Consider the following 18,271-nt stretch of genomic DNA (forward strand, 5'->3'; position numbering starts at 1 on the left):
CGGGCCACCGCCTGATCCCGGTCCTTACGGTTGTGCATCAATCGGCCTCTCCTGCAGACGGTCACCACCGTCTGCCAACCTTGCTGTATGTGCCCGGGCCACGTACCCGGACACGGTCAGACTGCTCCTTTACTACTTCACACTCCTACTCCAAAACTACTCAACTCAACTCCTCTTCTACTCAACTCCACTCAACTGACTTCCTTTTAATGCCTCCAGGACTGTGAACTCCTCAGTGGGTGGGGCCAACCGCCTGGCTCCACCCCACCTGGTGTGGACATCAGCCCCTGGAGGGAGGCAACAAGGATTTGTGTGTGCGGCTGATGTGCCTAACCGGGGTGTGGGGTGTGTTGTTGCAGTACCTGGGACGTCCTGGCTTGTCCAGGGCGCCACACATATTTTGGTTTCACCATACAATCATTCCTCTGGCTTTACTGTTTGCAGATGCCCAGTTCTGTCTGCAGCGTCCAGTGTCTTCCAGGGCACAGGAAGGTCCCGCAGCAAGGAAAGCCCGTCTGCTGCTACGACTGCCTTCCCTGTTCTGTGGGTGAGGTGGCCAACAACACTGGTAAGATCCTTCTCAGAAATAAAACATGGATGTTAGAAGAAATTCAGAGATTATTAGAAACACGCTCATATTAGCCAAACCAGAGGCTCATATTAGCCAATCCAGTCACCTCCATGCAGAAGATGTAATCTGTAGTCAGAAATGTTTTAGGGTTGTTTTTCCTCATCTGTAGACAAGATATTCCTTGGCTGAATGAGATGATTTAAGTTAATTTAAGTAGTTTGAACCCGCTGATATTTGTCAGGACGATCATCCATCTCAACAGATGATGAAAGGAAGCAAGGATTGAGTAGTTTGAACTCAGATGCCTACTTTTTACTCTACAGTATTAGCAGCCATACTGAACATTCATGTTTATGGAGGAGTCAGAAGAGATACCATCATTGGGACAAGCATACAGCTGCCAGCTATTGCGGGTGTATGTCCATCTGTAGACTCAGCTGGGGTGAGAGGTACGAGATTTCACTGAAAAGACTCCGTGCTGTATGGTTAATTATTTACAGCCAATGTGTCGGAAAATAAAAATTATACTAACTAGCCTAATAATTAGCAAGAACAGAGGCTATTAAAAAAAAAAAAAATCAATCCAGAGTACATGACCATTCTCTCTTCCATTTTTCCTTTTGGAAGACTCTCTTATTTGGCTGATTTAGGCTATTTTACATACACCGTGTGCAGAATTATTGAGATTGTATTTTAGAGGATTTTTTTAATATTTGTCAACAACTATGTTCTCAATCAACCCAAAAGCTCAGAAATATCAAAGTTTAATATTTTTGGCAGTTGGAGTGGGGTTTTTTAGATTTGGTATCTTAGGAGGATTCTGTTTGTGCAGGTAACTATTACTGTGCAGAATTATTAGGCAACTTAATAAAAACCAAATCTATTCCCATCTCACTTGTTTATTGTCACCAGGTAAACCAATATAACTGCACAAAATTTAGAAATAAACATTTCTGACATGCAAAAACAAAACCCCAAAAAATTAGTGACCAACATAGCCACCTTTCTTTCTGATGACACTCAGCAGCCGACCATCCATAGATTCTGTAATTGCTTGATTTGTTTACGATCAACATTGCATGCAGCATCCACCACAGCCTCCAGACACTGTTCCGAGAAGTGGACTGTTTTCCCTCCCTGTAGATCTCACATTTTATGAGGGACCACAGGTTCTCTATGGGTTCAGATTAGGTGAACAAGGGGGCCAAGTCATTATTTTTTCATCTTTTAGACCTTTACTGGCCAGCCACACTGTGGAGTAGTTGGATGCATGTGATGGAGCATTGCCCTGCATGAAAATCATGTTTTTCTTGAACGATACTGACTTTTTCCTTTACCACTGCTTAAAGAAGTTGTCTTCCAGAAACTGGCAGTAGATCTGGGAGTTGAGCTTCACTCCATCTTCAACCCGAAAAGGTCCCACAAGTTCATCTTTGATGATACCAGCCCATACCACACCTCCACCTTGCTGGCGTCTGAGTCTGAGTGGAGCTCTCTGCCCTTTACTGATCCAGCCTCTGGCCCATCCATCTGGCCCATCAAGAGTCACTCTCATTTCATCAGTCCATAAAACCTTTGAAAAATCAGTCTTAAGATATTTCTTGGCCCAGTCTTGATGTTTTATTTTATGTTTCTTGTTCAAATGTAGTCGTTTTTCAGCTTTCCTCGCCTTGGCTATTTACCTGAGTATGGCACACCTTGTGCTTTTTGATACTCCAGTAACGTTGCAACTCTGAAATATGGTCAACTGATGGCAAATGGCATCTTGGCAGCTTCACGCTTGATTTTCCTCAATTCATGGGCAGTTATTTTGCGCCTTTTTTGCCCAACACGCTTCTTGCAACCCTGTTGGCTATTTCATAGTATCATAGTTTTTAAGGTTGAAGGGAGACTCTAAGTCCATCTAGTTCAACCCGTAGCCTAACATGTTGATCCAGAGGAAGGCAAAAAAAAAAAAAAAAATTGCCAAAAATTTGCCATGAAACACTTGATTGTTCGGTGATCAAGCTTCAAAAGTTTGGCAATTTCAAGACTGTTGCATCCCACTCCAAGACATCTCACAATTTTGAACTTTTCAGAGCCTGTCAAATCTCTCTTCTGACCCATTTTGCCAAAGGAAAGAAAGTTGCCATATAATTAAGCACACCTTATATAGGGTGTTGATGTCATTACACCGCACCCCTCCTCATTACAGAGATGTACATCACCTGATTTACTTAATTGGTAGTTGGCTCTCAAGCTTATACAGGTTGGAGTAGGACAACATGTATAAAAATTATCATGTGATCAAAATACTCATTTGCCTAATAATTCTGCACACAGTGTATATTTTGCCTTGCGGCATTTGCGGTAAATAAAGATTTCACATTCTGCTGGGTCTTTCAATTAACGCCAGTAAGTTCTTGAACTATGTTCTTCCATAGATATACCGACGCTAGTAGATCCAGACTATAACCATCAACCGGCTTTAGCTTTATGAAGCTCATGAAGTCATTTTTAACAACATTAGAAATGTTATCTCATTATATTTCAGATGCCAAGGAGTGTCTTAAGTGTCCTCCTGACCAGTGGTCGAATGAGAAGAAAGACAGATGCATCCCAAAAGTGATAGAATTTCTTACGTATGAGGAACCATTAGGGATTATGCTGGTCATGCTGGTTGCCATATTTTCAGCTTTTACTATTTGCATCTTAATATTGTTTGCTAAATACCAGGAAACACCAATCATCAAAGCCACCAACCGGGAGCTCAGCTACATCTTGCTGGTGTCTCTCATTCTCTGCTTCCTCTGCTGCTTGGTCTTCATAGGTCAACCATCCAAGATCACCTGCCTCCTGAGGCAAACTTTCTTCAGCGTGGTCTTCTCCATCAGCATCTCCTCTGTCCTGGCGAAGACTATCATGGTGATCTTGGCATTTAAAGCCACCAGACTTAACAGTCCTCTGAGGAAATGGCTGGGACCCATAATCCCACGGCACGTTGTAGGACTTTGCTCAGGGTTGCAGATTGTAATCTGCTCAGTTTGGCTTTACAAGTCTCCTCCTTTCCCTTTACTGAACACTCAAATAGAAAATCACAAGATATTTGAGTGTAGTGAAGGACACAAGTTGTTCTTCTACATGACTTTGGAGTTCATGGGCTTCTTGGCCATGATAAGCTTCTTTGTAGCCTTTCTAGCAAAGAACCTTCCAGGAACCTACAATGAGGCCAAATTGATCACCTTCAGCATGCTGGTCTTCTGCTCTGTCTGGATCTCGTTCATCCCAGCCTATCTGAGCACCAGTGGGAAATATACTGTAGCCGTGCAGGTATTTGCCATCTTGTCCTCCAGTGCTGGACTTCTCAGCTGCATCTTCCTTCCAAAATGTTACATTATTTTTTTAAGGCCCGAGAGGAATAGTCGAGGGCTCTTAGTAAGCAGTAACAGAAATGGGTTATTGAGGTGAAAAATGTGCTGGACAGGGGGGCAGCTATAACTACAACCCCTGGCAAAAATTATGGACTCACCTGGTTCTGAGGATGTTCATTCAGTTGTTTACTTTTGTATAAAAAAGAAGATCACAGACAGCACAAAACTAAAGTTATTTCAAATGGCAACTTTCTGGCTTTAAGAAACACTAAAAAAAAATCATGAAAACAATGTGCAGCCAGTAACGGTTACTTTTCAAGACCAAACATGGGGAAAAATTATGGAATCACTCAATTATGAGGAAAAAATTATGGAATCATGAAAAACAAAAGAACACTCCAATACATCACTAGTATTTTGTTGCACCACCTCTGGCTTTTATAACAGCTTGCAATTTCTGAGGCATGGACTTAATGAGTGACAAACAGTCTCTTCATCAATCTGGCTCCAGTGTTCTCTGATTGCTGTTGCCAGATGAGCTTTGCAGGTTGGAGCCTTGTCATGGACCATTTTCTTCAACTTCCACCAAAGATTTTCAATTGGATTGAGATCCGGACTTTTTGCGGGCCATGACATTGACCTTATGTGTCCTCTTTCAAGGAATGTTTTCACAATTTTTGCTCTATGGCAGAATGCATTATCATCTTGATATATGATTTCATTAACCCCAAACATCCTTTCAATTGATGGGATAAGAAAAGTGTCCAAAATTTCAATGTAAACTTGGACATTTATTGAAGATGTAATGACAGGCATCTTCCTAGTGCTTTTACCTGACATGCAGCCCCATATCATCGATGACTGTGGAAAATTCCATGTTCTCTTCAGGCAGTCATCTTTTTGTTTAGCTTTTCTGTATGTAAATCCCATTTCCTTTAGGTGGTTTCGGCCACAGACATTGACTCCAGTTTCTTCCCATTTGTTCCTCTTTTGTTTTGTCTTGCCTTTCCTGTTTTGGAGACATATTACTTTTTCCTGGCTTGACGCTTTCATGTCTTCCTTGGTCTTCCAGTATGTTTGCCTTTAACCACCTTCCTATGTTGTTTGTATTTGATCCAGATGTTAGACACAGCTGACTGTGAACAACCAACATGTTTTGCAACATTGCGTGATGATTTACCCTCTTTTAAGAGTTTGATAATCCTCTCCTTTTTTTCAAATGACATCTCTCGTGTTGGAGCCATGATTCATGTCAGCCACTTGGTGCAACAGCTCTCCAAGGTGTTCACTTCTTCTTAGATGCAGACTAACGAGCAGATCTTATTTGATGCAGGTGTTAGTTTTGGGAATGAAAAGTAACCGTTACTGGCTGCACATTATGTTTTCATGATTTTTTTTAGTGTTTCTTAAAGCCAGAAAGTTGGCATTTGAAATGACTTCAGCTTTGTGCCGTCTGTGATCTGCTTTTTTTTTTTAACAAAAGTAAACAACTGAATGAACATCCTCAGAGCCGGGCGAGGCCAGAATTTTTGCCAGGGATTGTACTTGTAAAAAGCTGTAAAAAAACACAAAAAATGTTTCATGTGCAAAAAGTAAAAAATTAACATTTCAGCTATACTATGCTCAAAGCATGCACTGAACTCATAAGAGACATGAAGGGAAGAGGTTCTCCTTGTAGAAGAGCGAGTCTACAGAATCCCACCATCGGGAATGTGGTGCCCGTTAGTGAGTGCCGTAACTCTTTCAATTTTTGCACTCACATTTTTTCTTTCTCTACTTCTAATAGTCTTATTTTTTTATTTTTTTCCATGAATATATCTGTATGGGGGTTAGTTTTATGTGGAGTAAGTTGTAATCTTCAATGACTGTTCATTCACCATATGATGTATGTGTGACGACATGGACTCTCATGGGTTAAAGTTTCTTAAAATTCAGCCAGACAGCATGTTAGATTGCTTATAGACGGGGGAGAAGTCCCTCATTGTTTTTACAAGACTCTTGTTGACTCAATGTAATTGTGTTGGCCACTGAAAGCCAGACGTATTGTTCTCCAGACCTTTCCAGTAACCATTGTATTGTAGTTGCGTATTGCTAATGTGATTACCTTAGTAGCCATTGTTGAGTCTGTGACTTACAGACTCCATGTAGATAGCCTCAGTCTTTCTGTAGACATCATTTGGATGAACATTGTCCATGCAGCTTGAGATTCATCCAATGGGAGAGGCGCTCTTGTCCAACCAATCGATGAGGACGCAGTGTATCCAAGTGAAAGGCTGTGGTTATAAAAGGGATTTCTTTAAGCCACCAGGTTGTTCATGGATGCTGATGGATCCAGTCTAAGCTCTTTGGAGCTGACTAGAGGATCAGGATATCTTATGGCCTCAATCTAGGGACTCCGGTTCCGGTTGGAGACCATATCCACAGCCTAGGGATTTCGACTCCGGCTGCCAGGATTGTATCATCATACCAGGACTACCTTAGGAGGACACTCAGGTTGGGACAGTTCAGTCACCTGTTACAGACTTTGCAGACCTCAGACAGCTTCCTAAATCTGGCATTTTTTCTTTCTCGGTGGGTGCCCGCCAAAAGCGGGGTGCTGCTGGATTGGAGTAAGCGGCCCTGAAACCTCTGAGGCAAGGACATTCTAAATCCCTGGTGAGCCAGCGGAAGGGTGAGACTCTGTTGCCTGTTACATTTGTGTGTTTTGCTGGTTATGTGTTATGTGCCGTTAATATTTTGGGGATCCAATAAAGTCTAATTATTGTGGTTCCCTCACCCTGTGTTGTCTGAGTAGTGTTACGCCCACGGTTAAGGAGGCCGGCCTTCAGTTGGGATGAGCCCTGAGCCACGCTGTCTTTCTAAAGGTGGCGGGTTTTAGTGGACGAGAGCACCCACTGAGCCCTGTGTCTCCACAATAGGTGACAGCGGTGGGATACTACTCAGCCTGGTTTACCCAGGGTAGCTGCAGCAGACTGGTGTTTTCGGACACCATCCAGGGCTCAACAACCAGGGAGGCACATAAGCATACCCAGCAGGCCATAGTGGAGGCATTCAGGTTTCGGACACTGCCATGTCCAACCCCACCAGCTCAGCCATGGGACAAGGACAAGAGAGGAGTTATGACCGCTGCAGTAAATGGATGCTACAGGATCTGTGCCAGAGGCGAAAGATTATCTACTGGAACGCTGAGACTCGGTCAGACTTGACCAAGAAATTAGTCCGTTGGGATGCCCAGAATGATGCAGAGGATGATGAGGATCCCGTCGATATTGACCCAGAGGATTTAAACTATGTGCCACATCATGGATCTAGTGACAATCGGAAATCAACTTTGTCCAAAATGGCCCAAGCCACAGCGTTGTTGGATGCATTGGGGCCTAGATCCTCAAGAGAAGAGAGGGCTTGGGTTCTGGAATATGTTGATGGGATTCCAGCTGCCGTACTGCTAGCACCAGCCGGTCGAGAAAGATGGTCCCGCTACCCAGCAGAAGCTGCGTCAAAACAAAGAACTACAAACAGGGTCTGTGACTCGCCCAATCTATGGCGCTGTTATACATGTGGGCGCCATGGACATATACAGTTAGGTCCAGAAATATTTGGACAGTGACACAATTTTCGCGAGTTGGGCTCTGCATGCCACCACATTGGATTTGAAATGAAACCTCTACAACTGAATTCAAGTGCAGATTGTAACGTTTAATTTGAAGGTTTGAACAAAAATATCTGATAGAAATTGTATGAATTGTACACATTTCTTTACAAACACTCCACATTTTAGGAGGTCAAAAGTAATTGGACAAATAAACCAAACCCAAAAAAAAAATTTTTATTTTCAATATTTTGTTGCGAATCCTTTGGAGGCAATCACTGCCTTAAGTCTGGAACCCATGGACATCACCAAACGCTGGGTTTCCTCCTTCTTAATGCTTTGCCAGGCCTTTACAGCCGCAGCCTTCAGGTCTTGCTTGTTTGTGGGACTTTCCGTCTTAAGTCTGGATTTGAGCAAGTGAAATGCATGCTCAATTGGGTTAACATCTGCTGATTGACTTGGCCATTGCAGAATGTTCCACTTTTTTGCACTCATGAACTCCTGGGTAGCTTTGGCTGTATGCTTGGGGTCATTGTCCATCTGTACTATGAAGCGCCGTCCGATCAACTTTGCGGCATTTGGCTGAATCTGGGCTGAAAGTATATCCCGGTACACTTCAGAATTCATCCAGCTACTCTTGTCTGCTGTTATGTCATCAATAAACACAAGGGACCCAGTGCCATTGAAAGCCATGCATGCCCATGCCATCACGTTGCCTCCACCATGTTTTACAGAGAATGTGGTGTGCTTTGGATCATGTGCCGTTCCCTTTCTTCTCCAAACTTTTTTCTTCCCATCATTCTGGTACAGGTTGATCTTAGTCTCATCTGTCCATAGAATACTTTTCCAGAACTGAGCTGGCTTCATGCGGTGTTTTTCAGCAAATTTAACTCTGGCCTGTCTATTTTTGGAATTGATGAATGGTTTGCATCTAGATGTGAACCCTTTGTATTTACTTTCATGGAGTCTTCTCTTTACTGTTGACTTAGACACAGATACACCTACTTCACTGAGAGTGTTCTGGACTTCAGTTGATGTTGTGAACGGGTTCTTCTTCACCAAAGAAAGTATGCGGTGATCATCCACCACTCCTGTTGTCGCAGGCGGGGAGGAGGGTGTCAGCACACCGCGCTCACCCCTTCTGCTCGGGTCCGGCAGCTGCTCAGTGGTGGCTCGAGCGGTGGGCCGGATCCCGGGGTTTCTCGAGCGACACTCCTCGCCCGTGAGTGAAAGGGGGGTTTTGTGGTTGGGTGTGGGGATTGTTATAGTTCGTGACGCCACCCACGGTTGTGGTGATTTCACCACCGCTGCTCAATATGGGGATCCCGGGGATGGTGATGCGGAGCAGCCAGTTGTTGTGTTGCCCCTCCGTGGGTAGGGGTTGGTGATCCCGGGGCCCAGTGGGGTGCAGGGGCACAGGGGCAGCGCTGTGCCTTTCGGCACTGAGGTACTCACTCAGCCAGTAAACACGACACAGTTCTCGGTAAACAAACGGCTGGTTGGACGGGTCCCTCGGACGGTTCACGGTGCTGCGGTTCCCTGCAGTTAGCGGTGACGGTCTCTTCCCTGCACCTTTGAAATGTCTGTTTGGTAGCGGTGGATTCCCACCGGTTACCCGCTCCCCGACTGCAATCTGTGCCGGACGAGCTCCACACTTTGCCCGCAGGCGCCGGCCCTGGGAAACTGGTGCCTTGGCGGTGGCGGTGTTTCCCCGTTGTGGTTGGACCTTTGCCGTCAATCAGGACTTGCTTGTTGGGAGATCTGCGTCCCCTTCACTAACGGATTTAGCAATGTATAGCGACTCCAAGCCTTGCTGGGATCCGAAAAGCCCCTGCTCTGGTGCTGACTGCCCTTTGTATACTGCTCCAGACCCCCGGATACACACAGCCTCCGTGGTCCTTCCAGCAACCTCCAGACAGTCCCACTGCAGATCTTCACCACTGTCTGCTGACCTTGCTGACTCCGTCTGGGCACACAGCCACAGACCAACTTCAGGCTTTCTGTCACTTTCACTGCTGTTTCACTCTAGCTCCCTCCTGAGCTACACTCTGTTCACCTCCTACTCCTTTCTCCTCCCTGGCTGAACAACCTGGAACTTCCTGCCTCCAGAGCTGTGATCTCCTTGGTGGGTGGACACCAACCGCCTGGCTCCACCCCCTGGTGTGAATCATCAGCCTCTGGAGGAAGGCAACAAGGATTTGTGGGTTAGCTGGTGTACCTGCAGGGAATGTGGGGTGTGTGTGTGTGTTATCTGTGTCCCCTGGCTTGCCCAGGGCGACACATTCCCCCTTAGCAAAACGCAGACCGTCCTCGGGCTGCCCGTCCAACACCGGTTTTATTTTCCTTTTTGTTTTCTGAAAATGTAAAACGTATAACATTATAAACGGTAAATTATGTACATTTTTAATCATAACTCTTCCCAAGACGGGAGGCACATTTACTTTTAACGTTACAACGGTATACGGTCACGGTTTCCGCTCTCTCCCACCCAAGCAACCTGGCCCTGATGCTGCCCCTAAAACCCAGGCAGCACCCCTTGACCCACAGTCCAGCACAAGTCACCCGAGCGGGATCTGTCCTTCCCTCCAGAGGGTAGCCACCGGTTCCTTTGGTGGCTGGGCCCTAGCCTGCTCTGCTGAGTGCCCTCCCTCCAACCTGCCTCTCCGGAGGCGGCATTGCGGAAACGGTAACGGTAACCAACATATTTACAAGCCACTTAACGTTTGTGGTGCCCTGCAAGTTCACGGGCTTGTCCATGGATAGTCCTCCATGCAAAACATAAACGGTCCCCACGGGGACAACGGTGCCGGCTCCTGCCGGTTCAATCACAAGCAAATCAGGTAACTGTTCGGTATCATTTTTCTTATCATTTTCAACTTTTCAAACAACAACACTTTCACATTTGCGGACCCCTTTTTCTCATAAAACGGTCTCCCTGTACCTAAGTGGGGGTCTACCTAGGTTGGAACGGGTGGACCTTCGGGGCCCGGTGTCAGTGGTGCTAGACAGTGGGGTAGAGGGAACAATCGGTTCCTCCTCCCTGCTACAGTGTGGGGCAGGCGGAGGTGTAGGGGGGCTGGGTACAGGTTCATCCCTGGGCACTGGCACTGGTTCTGGCTCACGGTTAACCGCTTCCACTACTTCTTCATCCACGGGTTGTGGGAACAGTATCACTGGAAGAATCACCGCGCCGTTCTGTGTAGGCCAGTTTGCTGGGAAGTCACCCATTACAATGTGGATTACCTCTGCTGCCTTCTCCACTGGTGGAGGAACCGGTACTTCAGCCTCCGTCTTTAACGCTGGGGGGCATTTTTTTAGATGGTCCCGAGAAACTGTGGCTAGGGTGCCCCCATGGTCACGACTGATCTGGTAGGTCTTCCCATCTCCCCATTCTGTGGGTTGTATGACGTAAGGGACTTGCTCCCACTGATCATCCAGCTTGTGGGCTTTTCTCTTCCGTTTCAGCACCACATCTCCTGGCTGGAAAGGACCTGCGGGCGCCTTCTGATTGAACCGATGCTCCTGCTGCTCTCGACTTCGACTGAGGTTTTTCTCCACATACTCCTGGATTTGCTGGTACTGTGCCCTCCTCCGACTTTCCCACTCCGCCGTTGAAGGAAGTGCTTCCGGGGCTTCCAACCCCATTTCCAGATCCACCGGCAGGCGGCCAGGCCGAGCCCTCATCAGATACGCTGGGGTGCACTTCGTCGAGCTAGACGGGATATTATTGTACATGTCGACCAGGTCAGGTAGCTTTTCCGGCCACATGTTCCGTTCTTCCAGTGGTAGCGTCTTGAGGAGCTCCAGGACCAAGTGGTTCATTTTCTCGCACATGCCGTTGGTTTGGGCGTCGTACGGAGTGGTCCGGATCTTCTTGCAGCCGTACAACTGGCAGAATTCGTGGAACACCTCTGCTTCAAAGGCCGGGCCTTGGTCAGTCAGCACCTTCTCGGGGTACCCATGGGGTCGGCAGAAATAAGCCTGGAACGCTCGAGCAGCGGTTCGACCAGTTAGGTCCTTAACGGGGACTACCACCATAAATCTTGAGTAGTGGTCTACCATGGTCAATGTCTAGGTGTACCCACTTCGGCTAGGGGTGAGCTTGACATGGTCCAGGGCGACCAGCTCCAGCGGCTGATGGGTGACTATGGGATGTAACGGTGCCCTCTGGCTAGTCTCGTCCTTTCTCCTCAGTGTACAAGGACCACACTCTCGACACCAGGCTTCCACCGATTCACGCATCCCACTCCAATAGAACCGCTCCCTCAACAGCATCTCCAGCTTCTTCCACCCGAAGTGGCCAGCACCATCATGGTATGCCCGCAGGACGGTAGCGACCTCAGCTTGAGGAACGATCAACTGGCATATTTTCTCATGGGTCTTCGGGTTGATCAGCTCACGGTACAGCCTCCCTTGGTGTAGGTAAAGCCGTTTTCGTTCTTTCCACAAGCGTTGGGCTTCGGCTGGAGCGGCCGGGTCTATTCCCATAGCACCTTGTTCCACCAGAGTCTTGACAAGGCGGACAGCCGGCGCTTGGTCCTGGGCTTCCTGCCACTCTTGACTGGGTCGCGGGTCCAGATCTACCCTCTGCTGGCATACTTGTACCCTCTCAGTAGGCGGCTGGTGAAACGCAGGCAACTCGATCTCCTCGAGGTCGTCATCCTCGCACCCCTCTTCTGACAAATGGGGCATCCAGGAGAGTGCATCAGCATTTATGTTGACACGACCAGCTCGGTACTTTATGGTGAAATCGTAATTGGCTAGCCGGGCTACCCACCGCTGCTCCAGCGCGCCCAACTTGGCCGTGTTTAGATGGGTCAGCGGATTGTTGTCCGTAAACGCAGTGAAGGTTGCTGCCGCCAAGTAGTGGCGGAACCGCTCCGTGATAGCCCATACCAACGCCAATAGCTCGAGCTTGAAGGAGCTATAATTCTCGGGATTCCTTTCGGTCGGCCGGAGTTTTCGGCTAGCGTAGGCAATCACCTTCTCCTTTCCATCCTGGACCTGGGATAGGACCGCTCCTAGCCCCACGTTACTGGCGTCCGTGTGGAGGATGAACGGGCGCCCATAGTCAGGGTACGCCAGGACCTCTTCTCCGGTCAAGGCCGCCTTCAACTGGCAAAAGGACTCCTCATGCTCGTCCTCCCACGACAGTGGGGCTCCAATGGGTCTACCACCCTTGGTCTGTCCCACGAGGAGATCTTGCATGGGGGCAGCCATCTTCGTGTACCCCTTTATAAAGCGCCGATAGTACCCCACCAGACCCAGAAACTGCCTGACTTCCCTCACTGTAGTTGGTCTCGGCCAGCTCTGGATGGCAGTAATCTTCTCAGGGTCGGGGGCGACACCATCCGCACTCACCACATGCCCTAGATACTGCACTCTGGGTTTCAGCAGGTGGCATTTTGAGGGCTTCAACTTCATCCCGTATTTGGCAAGGGACGCGAACACCTCGGCCAGGTGCTCCAGATGGGCTTCATACGTCTGGGAATAAACAATCACATCATCCAAATACAGCAAGACGGTTTCGAAGTTTAAATGTCCCAGACAGCACTCCATCAACCGTTGGAAGGTCCCGGGGGCATTGCACAGCCCAAACGGCATGCTATTGAATTCGCAGAGCCCCATCGGGGTGGTGAAGGCGGTCTTCTCCCAGTCCTCTGGGGCCACGGCCACTTGCCAGTATCCGCTGGTGAGGTCAAGGGTCGAGAAGTAGTTTGCAGTTCTCAGTGCAGCCAAAGACTCTTCAATACGAGGTAAGGGATAGGCATCTTTATGGGTTATCTGGTTGATCTTCCGGTAGTCCACACACATCCGCATGGTACCATCCTTCTTCTTGACCAGTACCAACGGAGCGGCCCAGGGACTACAGCTGTCCCGAATAACCCCTGCCTCCTTCATATTCCTCAACATATCCTTGGCACACTGGTAATGTGTAGGGGGAATAGGTCTATACCTCTCTTTGATAGGGGGATGTTCACCCGTGGGAATGTGGTGTTGGACCCCCTTGATCTGCCCAAAGTCTAGGGGGTGCTTACTGAAAACCTGTTCGTATTCCTGCACCACCCTGTGTACCCCGGCCCTGTGATGTGTAGGGGTATCATCAGTGCCTACATGTAGCTGTTGGTGCCACTCCTTTGTGTCCCCCTGGGGTGGGGAAGTGCTGGTGGTAGGTGAGGGTGTGGGTGGACTGGCTTCATGGATAGTGTGAGGGTCCAGGGTGAGCAGCTTGGCAATGGTGGCATACCGGGGGAGCCTGACTTCTTCCTCCCCACAGTTCAACACTCTCACAGGCACTCTCCCTTTCTTCACATCGACCACCCCTCGGGCGGCCACTACCGTGGGCCAGTGCTCGGAAGGTATGGGCTCCATCATCGCAGGGTAGTCACGCCCCTGAGGCCCTACTGCTGCTCTACACCAAATCATCATCTCACTCCTAGGGGGCACAGTCAATGGAGCAACATCCATCACTCTCACTCCACCAATCTCCCCTCCGGTTAAGCTTACATGCTGGCGGTACATCAGGGCGCGGATCTCACGCTGCACAGCCCTCTGCCGGCTCCCTGCCGCTGTGGCGGCTAGCTGTTGCAATAGGTTCAACACATCAGCCATGCAGTGTTCCATCACATTGGTTCCCAGCACTATTTTCGGGTTATGATCGCTGGGTTCATTCAGGATCACAATCATACCCTGGTGCTGCAGTTCAGCTTGCCCCACTGTCATGGCCACTTGTTTATACCCCACCTGGGTCAATGGAAGTCCATTAGCGGCAATCAGATTTATACTATTGTCTGGGGGCGCCAGCTCGTCTGTGGCCCAATACTGCTGATACAACGTGTACGGTATGGTAGTTACCTGTGATCCAGTGTCCAAGAGAGCCATCACTGGTATGCCGTCCACAGCCACGGGGATGATAGGGCGGGCCCCGACATATCGGTCTCGCCAGTCCGGGGGGCCACGGTGTTCTACTCCTGAGGATTGGGCCGGGGCCCCAGGGGTTGCTCGTTTAACGGGCACTGTCGGTAATAATGGCCCGGCTTACGGCACTTGTAGCAGATTGGGGGTCTGCTCCGCGGGTTGTTAGCGCTTCTCCGCTGCATCCAGGGAACATCTTCAGGACTGTCAGCAAGCTGTATCTGTGCTGGAGGCTGAGATCTGGTCAGAGGTTGTAGCGCAGCAAGGATCTTGGCAAGGTCTCCGTCCATGCGACGGACCTGGGCTGCCAGCTCTTCCACTGTGCTGCTCGGGGCTGCAGGTATTAAGGAGGTTGGTTTGGCTGGGGCCGCCACAACGGGAGCTGTCTCGACGGACCACGGGACGGATTCCAGAACTTCAGCAGCTGGGGGCTGTAGTGCCTTGATAGCCCGCTCCTTTAGCACAGCAAAGCCCACATCAGGGTGTTCCAGGGCCCACAGCCGGAGTTGTTTACGATCCTCAGGGGACCGCATCCCCTGCGCAAATTGCTCCACTAACATCTTGTTACTATCCGCCTCATTAATAGAGTTCACCCGCTTCAGCGTGCGGAGGGCGGTCTGCAGACGTAGAGCATAGTCCCGAATGCTATCCCCAGCTCGTTGCCGGCACTGGTAAAACTGCATCCTCAGCTCAGCTTCAGTCCGGGTCTCGAAGGCAGTCTGTAGCTTCTCGAAGATGGCGGCTACAGAGAGCCGGTCCCCCTCGGCCCAGGTCTCCGCTTCCTGCTCCGCCGCACCGCTTAACTGGCCTAGCACTATCGCTGCACGTTGCTTATCAGTCAGGGGGTACAGCTCTAGCAACGGGTTAAGCTTTTTCCGGAAGGCCTGTAGGGCATCCGGTTTCCCGTCATACCGCGGTAGCCAGGCAGCTCCAGGCGTATAGGGCAAGGAAAACGGCATGACCTGAGCAAACGCGGGGGCCGCGGCACCTCCCGCCGGTACGGCCGGGACCTGGGCAGGCCCATTCCCATCCGCGGGCGCCGCTGCGGCTGCGACCACCGCTCCTCCAGCGGCTCCGTCGGGCGCAGACATCTTGTTTCCGTCCCCCTTAGCTCTTTCCGGCCCCTCCTCTCTCGGGGCGGAGTTTTGGCCTTCGCGCCTCTACTGCTCGAGAAGACGCTCGAGCGGGAACTTTTCGCGCCAAAGATGGCGGCTTCTGAAATTTTTCTGCCGGATGCCTCCGGCGGTAACAAGGCGCACCTCTACCAGACGGCAGAGCGGTAAGATCCTGTTCGTGACGCCAAGTTGTCGCGGGCGGGGAGGAGGGTGTCAGCACACCGCGCTCACCCCTTCTGCTCGGGTCCGGCAGCTGCTCAGTGGTGGCTCGAGCGGTGGGCCGGATCCCGGGGTTTCTCGAGCGACACTCCTCGCCCGTGAGTGAAAGGGGGTTTTGTGGTTGGGTGTGGGGATTGTTATAGTTCGTGACGCCACCCACGGTTGTGGTGATTTCACCACCGCTGCTCAATATGGGGATCCCGGGGATGGTGATGCGGAACAGCCAGTTGTTGTGTTGCCTCTCCGTGGGTAGGGGTTGGTGATCCCGGGGCCCAGTGGGGTGCAGGGGCGCAGGGGCAGCGCTGTGCCTTGCGGCACTGAGGTACTCACTCAGCCAGTAAACACTACACAGTTCTCGGTAAACAAATGGCTGGTTGGACGGGTCCCTCGGACGGTTCACGGTGCTGCGGTTCCCTGCAGTTAGCGGTGACGGTCTCTTCCCTGCACCTTTGAAATGTCTGTTTGGTAGCGGTGGATTCCCACCGGTTACCCGCTCCCCGACTGCAATCTGTGCCGGAGGAGCTCCACACTTTGCCCGCAGGCGCCGGCCCTGGGAAACTGGTGCCTTGGCGGTGGCGATGTTTCCCCGTTGTGGTTGGACCTTTGCCGTCAATCAGGACTTGCTTGTTGGGAGATCTGCGTCCCCTTCACTAACGGATTTAGCAATGTATAGCGACTCCAAGCCTTGCTGGGATCCGAAAAGCCCCTGCTCTGGTGCTGACTGCCCTTTGTATACTGCTCCAGACCCCCGGATACACACAGCCTCCGTGGTCCTTCCAGCAACCTCCAGACAGTCCCACTGCAGATCTTCACCACTGTCTGCTGACCTTGCTGACTCCGTCTGGGCACACAGCCACAGACCAACTTCAGGCTTTCTGTCACTTTCACTGCTGTTTCACTCTAGCTCCCTCCTGAGCTACACTCTGTTCACCTCCTACTCCTTTCTCCTCCCTGGCTGAACAACCTGGAACTTCCTGCCTCCAGAGCTGTGATCTCCTTGGTGGGCGGACACCAACCGCCTGGCTCCACCCCCTGGTGTGAATCATCAGCCTCTGGAGGAAGGCAACAAGGATTTGTGGGTTAGCTGGTGTACCTGCATGGAATGTGGGGTGTGTGTGTGTGTTATCTGTGTCCCCTGGCTTGCCCAGGGCGACACACTGTCATCCGTGGACGCCCAGGCCTTTTTGAGTTTCCAAGCTCACCAGTCAATTCCTTTTTTCTCAGAATGTACCCGACTGTTGATTTTGCTACTCCAAGCATGTCTGCTATCTCTCTGATGGATTTGTTCTTTTTTTTTCAGCCTCAGGATGTTCTGCTTCACCTCAATTGAGAGTTCCTTAGACCGCATGTTGTCTGGTCACAGCAACAGCTTCCAAATGCAAAACCATACACCTGTAATCAACCTTTTAACTACTTTATTGATTACAGGTTAACGAGGGAGACGCCTTCAGAGTTAATTGCAGCCCTTAGAGTCCCTTGTCCAATTACTTTTGGTCCCTTGAAAAAGAGGAGGCTATGCATTACAGAGCTATTATTCCTAAACCCTTTCTCCGATTTGGATGTGAAAACTCTCATATTGCAGCTGGGAGTGTGCATTTTCAGTCCAAATTATATATAGAATTGTATTTCTGAACATGTTTTTGTAAACAGCTAAAATAACAAAACTTGTGTCACTGTCCAAATATTTCTGGACCTAACTGTAGATAGAGATTGTCTCCAAAACCGAGGCCGCATGCTTGGAGCCCATCTACCAGCTCAGCGGGTCAAGAGCCAGGGACTACGAGACATTGTTTCCTCCATTACCATGGTAAGTCCAGTTATTGTTTCCCCAGAAGACCCTGTACCAGATTCCCAATTATCCATCTCCCTGGCTGAGGGCCAGCGCTCAGACATTCCTCTGGCATGTGTGCAGTCGGACCTAAGGACCGACCAGGGAGAGGTCGAGGTGGAGCTTGTGGACAGCCTCCCCACACCTGGTATTTTGGGGACCAGCCAGGAAGTGATCGATTTGGGGATTGTGAACAGCCTCCCCATACCTGACATTGTGGAGGCTGACCAGAGCAAGGCTGATGTGGAGCTTATGGACACCGTCCCCACACCGGTTATTTTGGGAAAGGACCAGGGAGAGGTTGATGTGAGACTTGTGAACAGCCTCCCCACACCTGTCATTGTGGAGACTAATCAGAGCAAGGCTGGTGTGGAGCTTATGGACACCGTCCCCACACCAGTTACTTTGGGGTCTGACCAGGAAGAGGTCTATATGGAGTTTATGGACAGCCTCCCCACACCTGTTGTTTCAGGGACTAGCCAGGAGGAAGTTGAAGTGGGGTTCATAGATGGCCCCACCAAGCCTGTTGTTTCGGATACCACTCAAAGGGAAGTGAAAGTGGGGCTTGTGAATTACCTGCTCACACCAGTCATTTTGGAGAATGACCTAGGACAAGGTCTATCCAGTCAGTTTGAAGCAGCCATCACCCACCTCCAAGCCAAGCAGGACCCTGATGTGGATCTT

General features: G+C 49.8%; 1 protein-coding gene across 1 annotated transcript in view; it reads left to right on the forward strand.

The window, feature by feature from the left end:
- The window catches only part of LOC142297476 (vomeronasal type-2 receptor 26-like), a 126,277-nt gene extending 122,259 nt beyond the window's left edge, over positions 1–4,018 (forward strand). The window contains exons 3-4 of the mRNA XM_075341701.1: positions 445–568; positions 3,105–4,018. Coding sequence (XP_075197816.1) covers positions 445–568; positions 3,105–4,018 — 1,038 coding nt within the window. The remainder of the gene's footprint in view (positions 1–444; positions 569–3,104) is intronic.
- The last annotated feature ends 14,253 nt before the right edge of the window (positions 4,019–18,271 follow it).

The sequence above is a fragment of the Anomaloglossus baeobatrachus genome, chromosome 3 (assembly GCF_048569485.1).
Source record: "Anomaloglossus baeobatrachus isolate aAnoBae1 chromosome 3, aAnoBae1.hap1, whole genome shotgun sequence".
NCBI lineage: Eukaryota > Metazoa > Chordata > Amphibia > Anura > Aromobatidae > Anomaloglossus > Anomaloglossus baeobatrachus.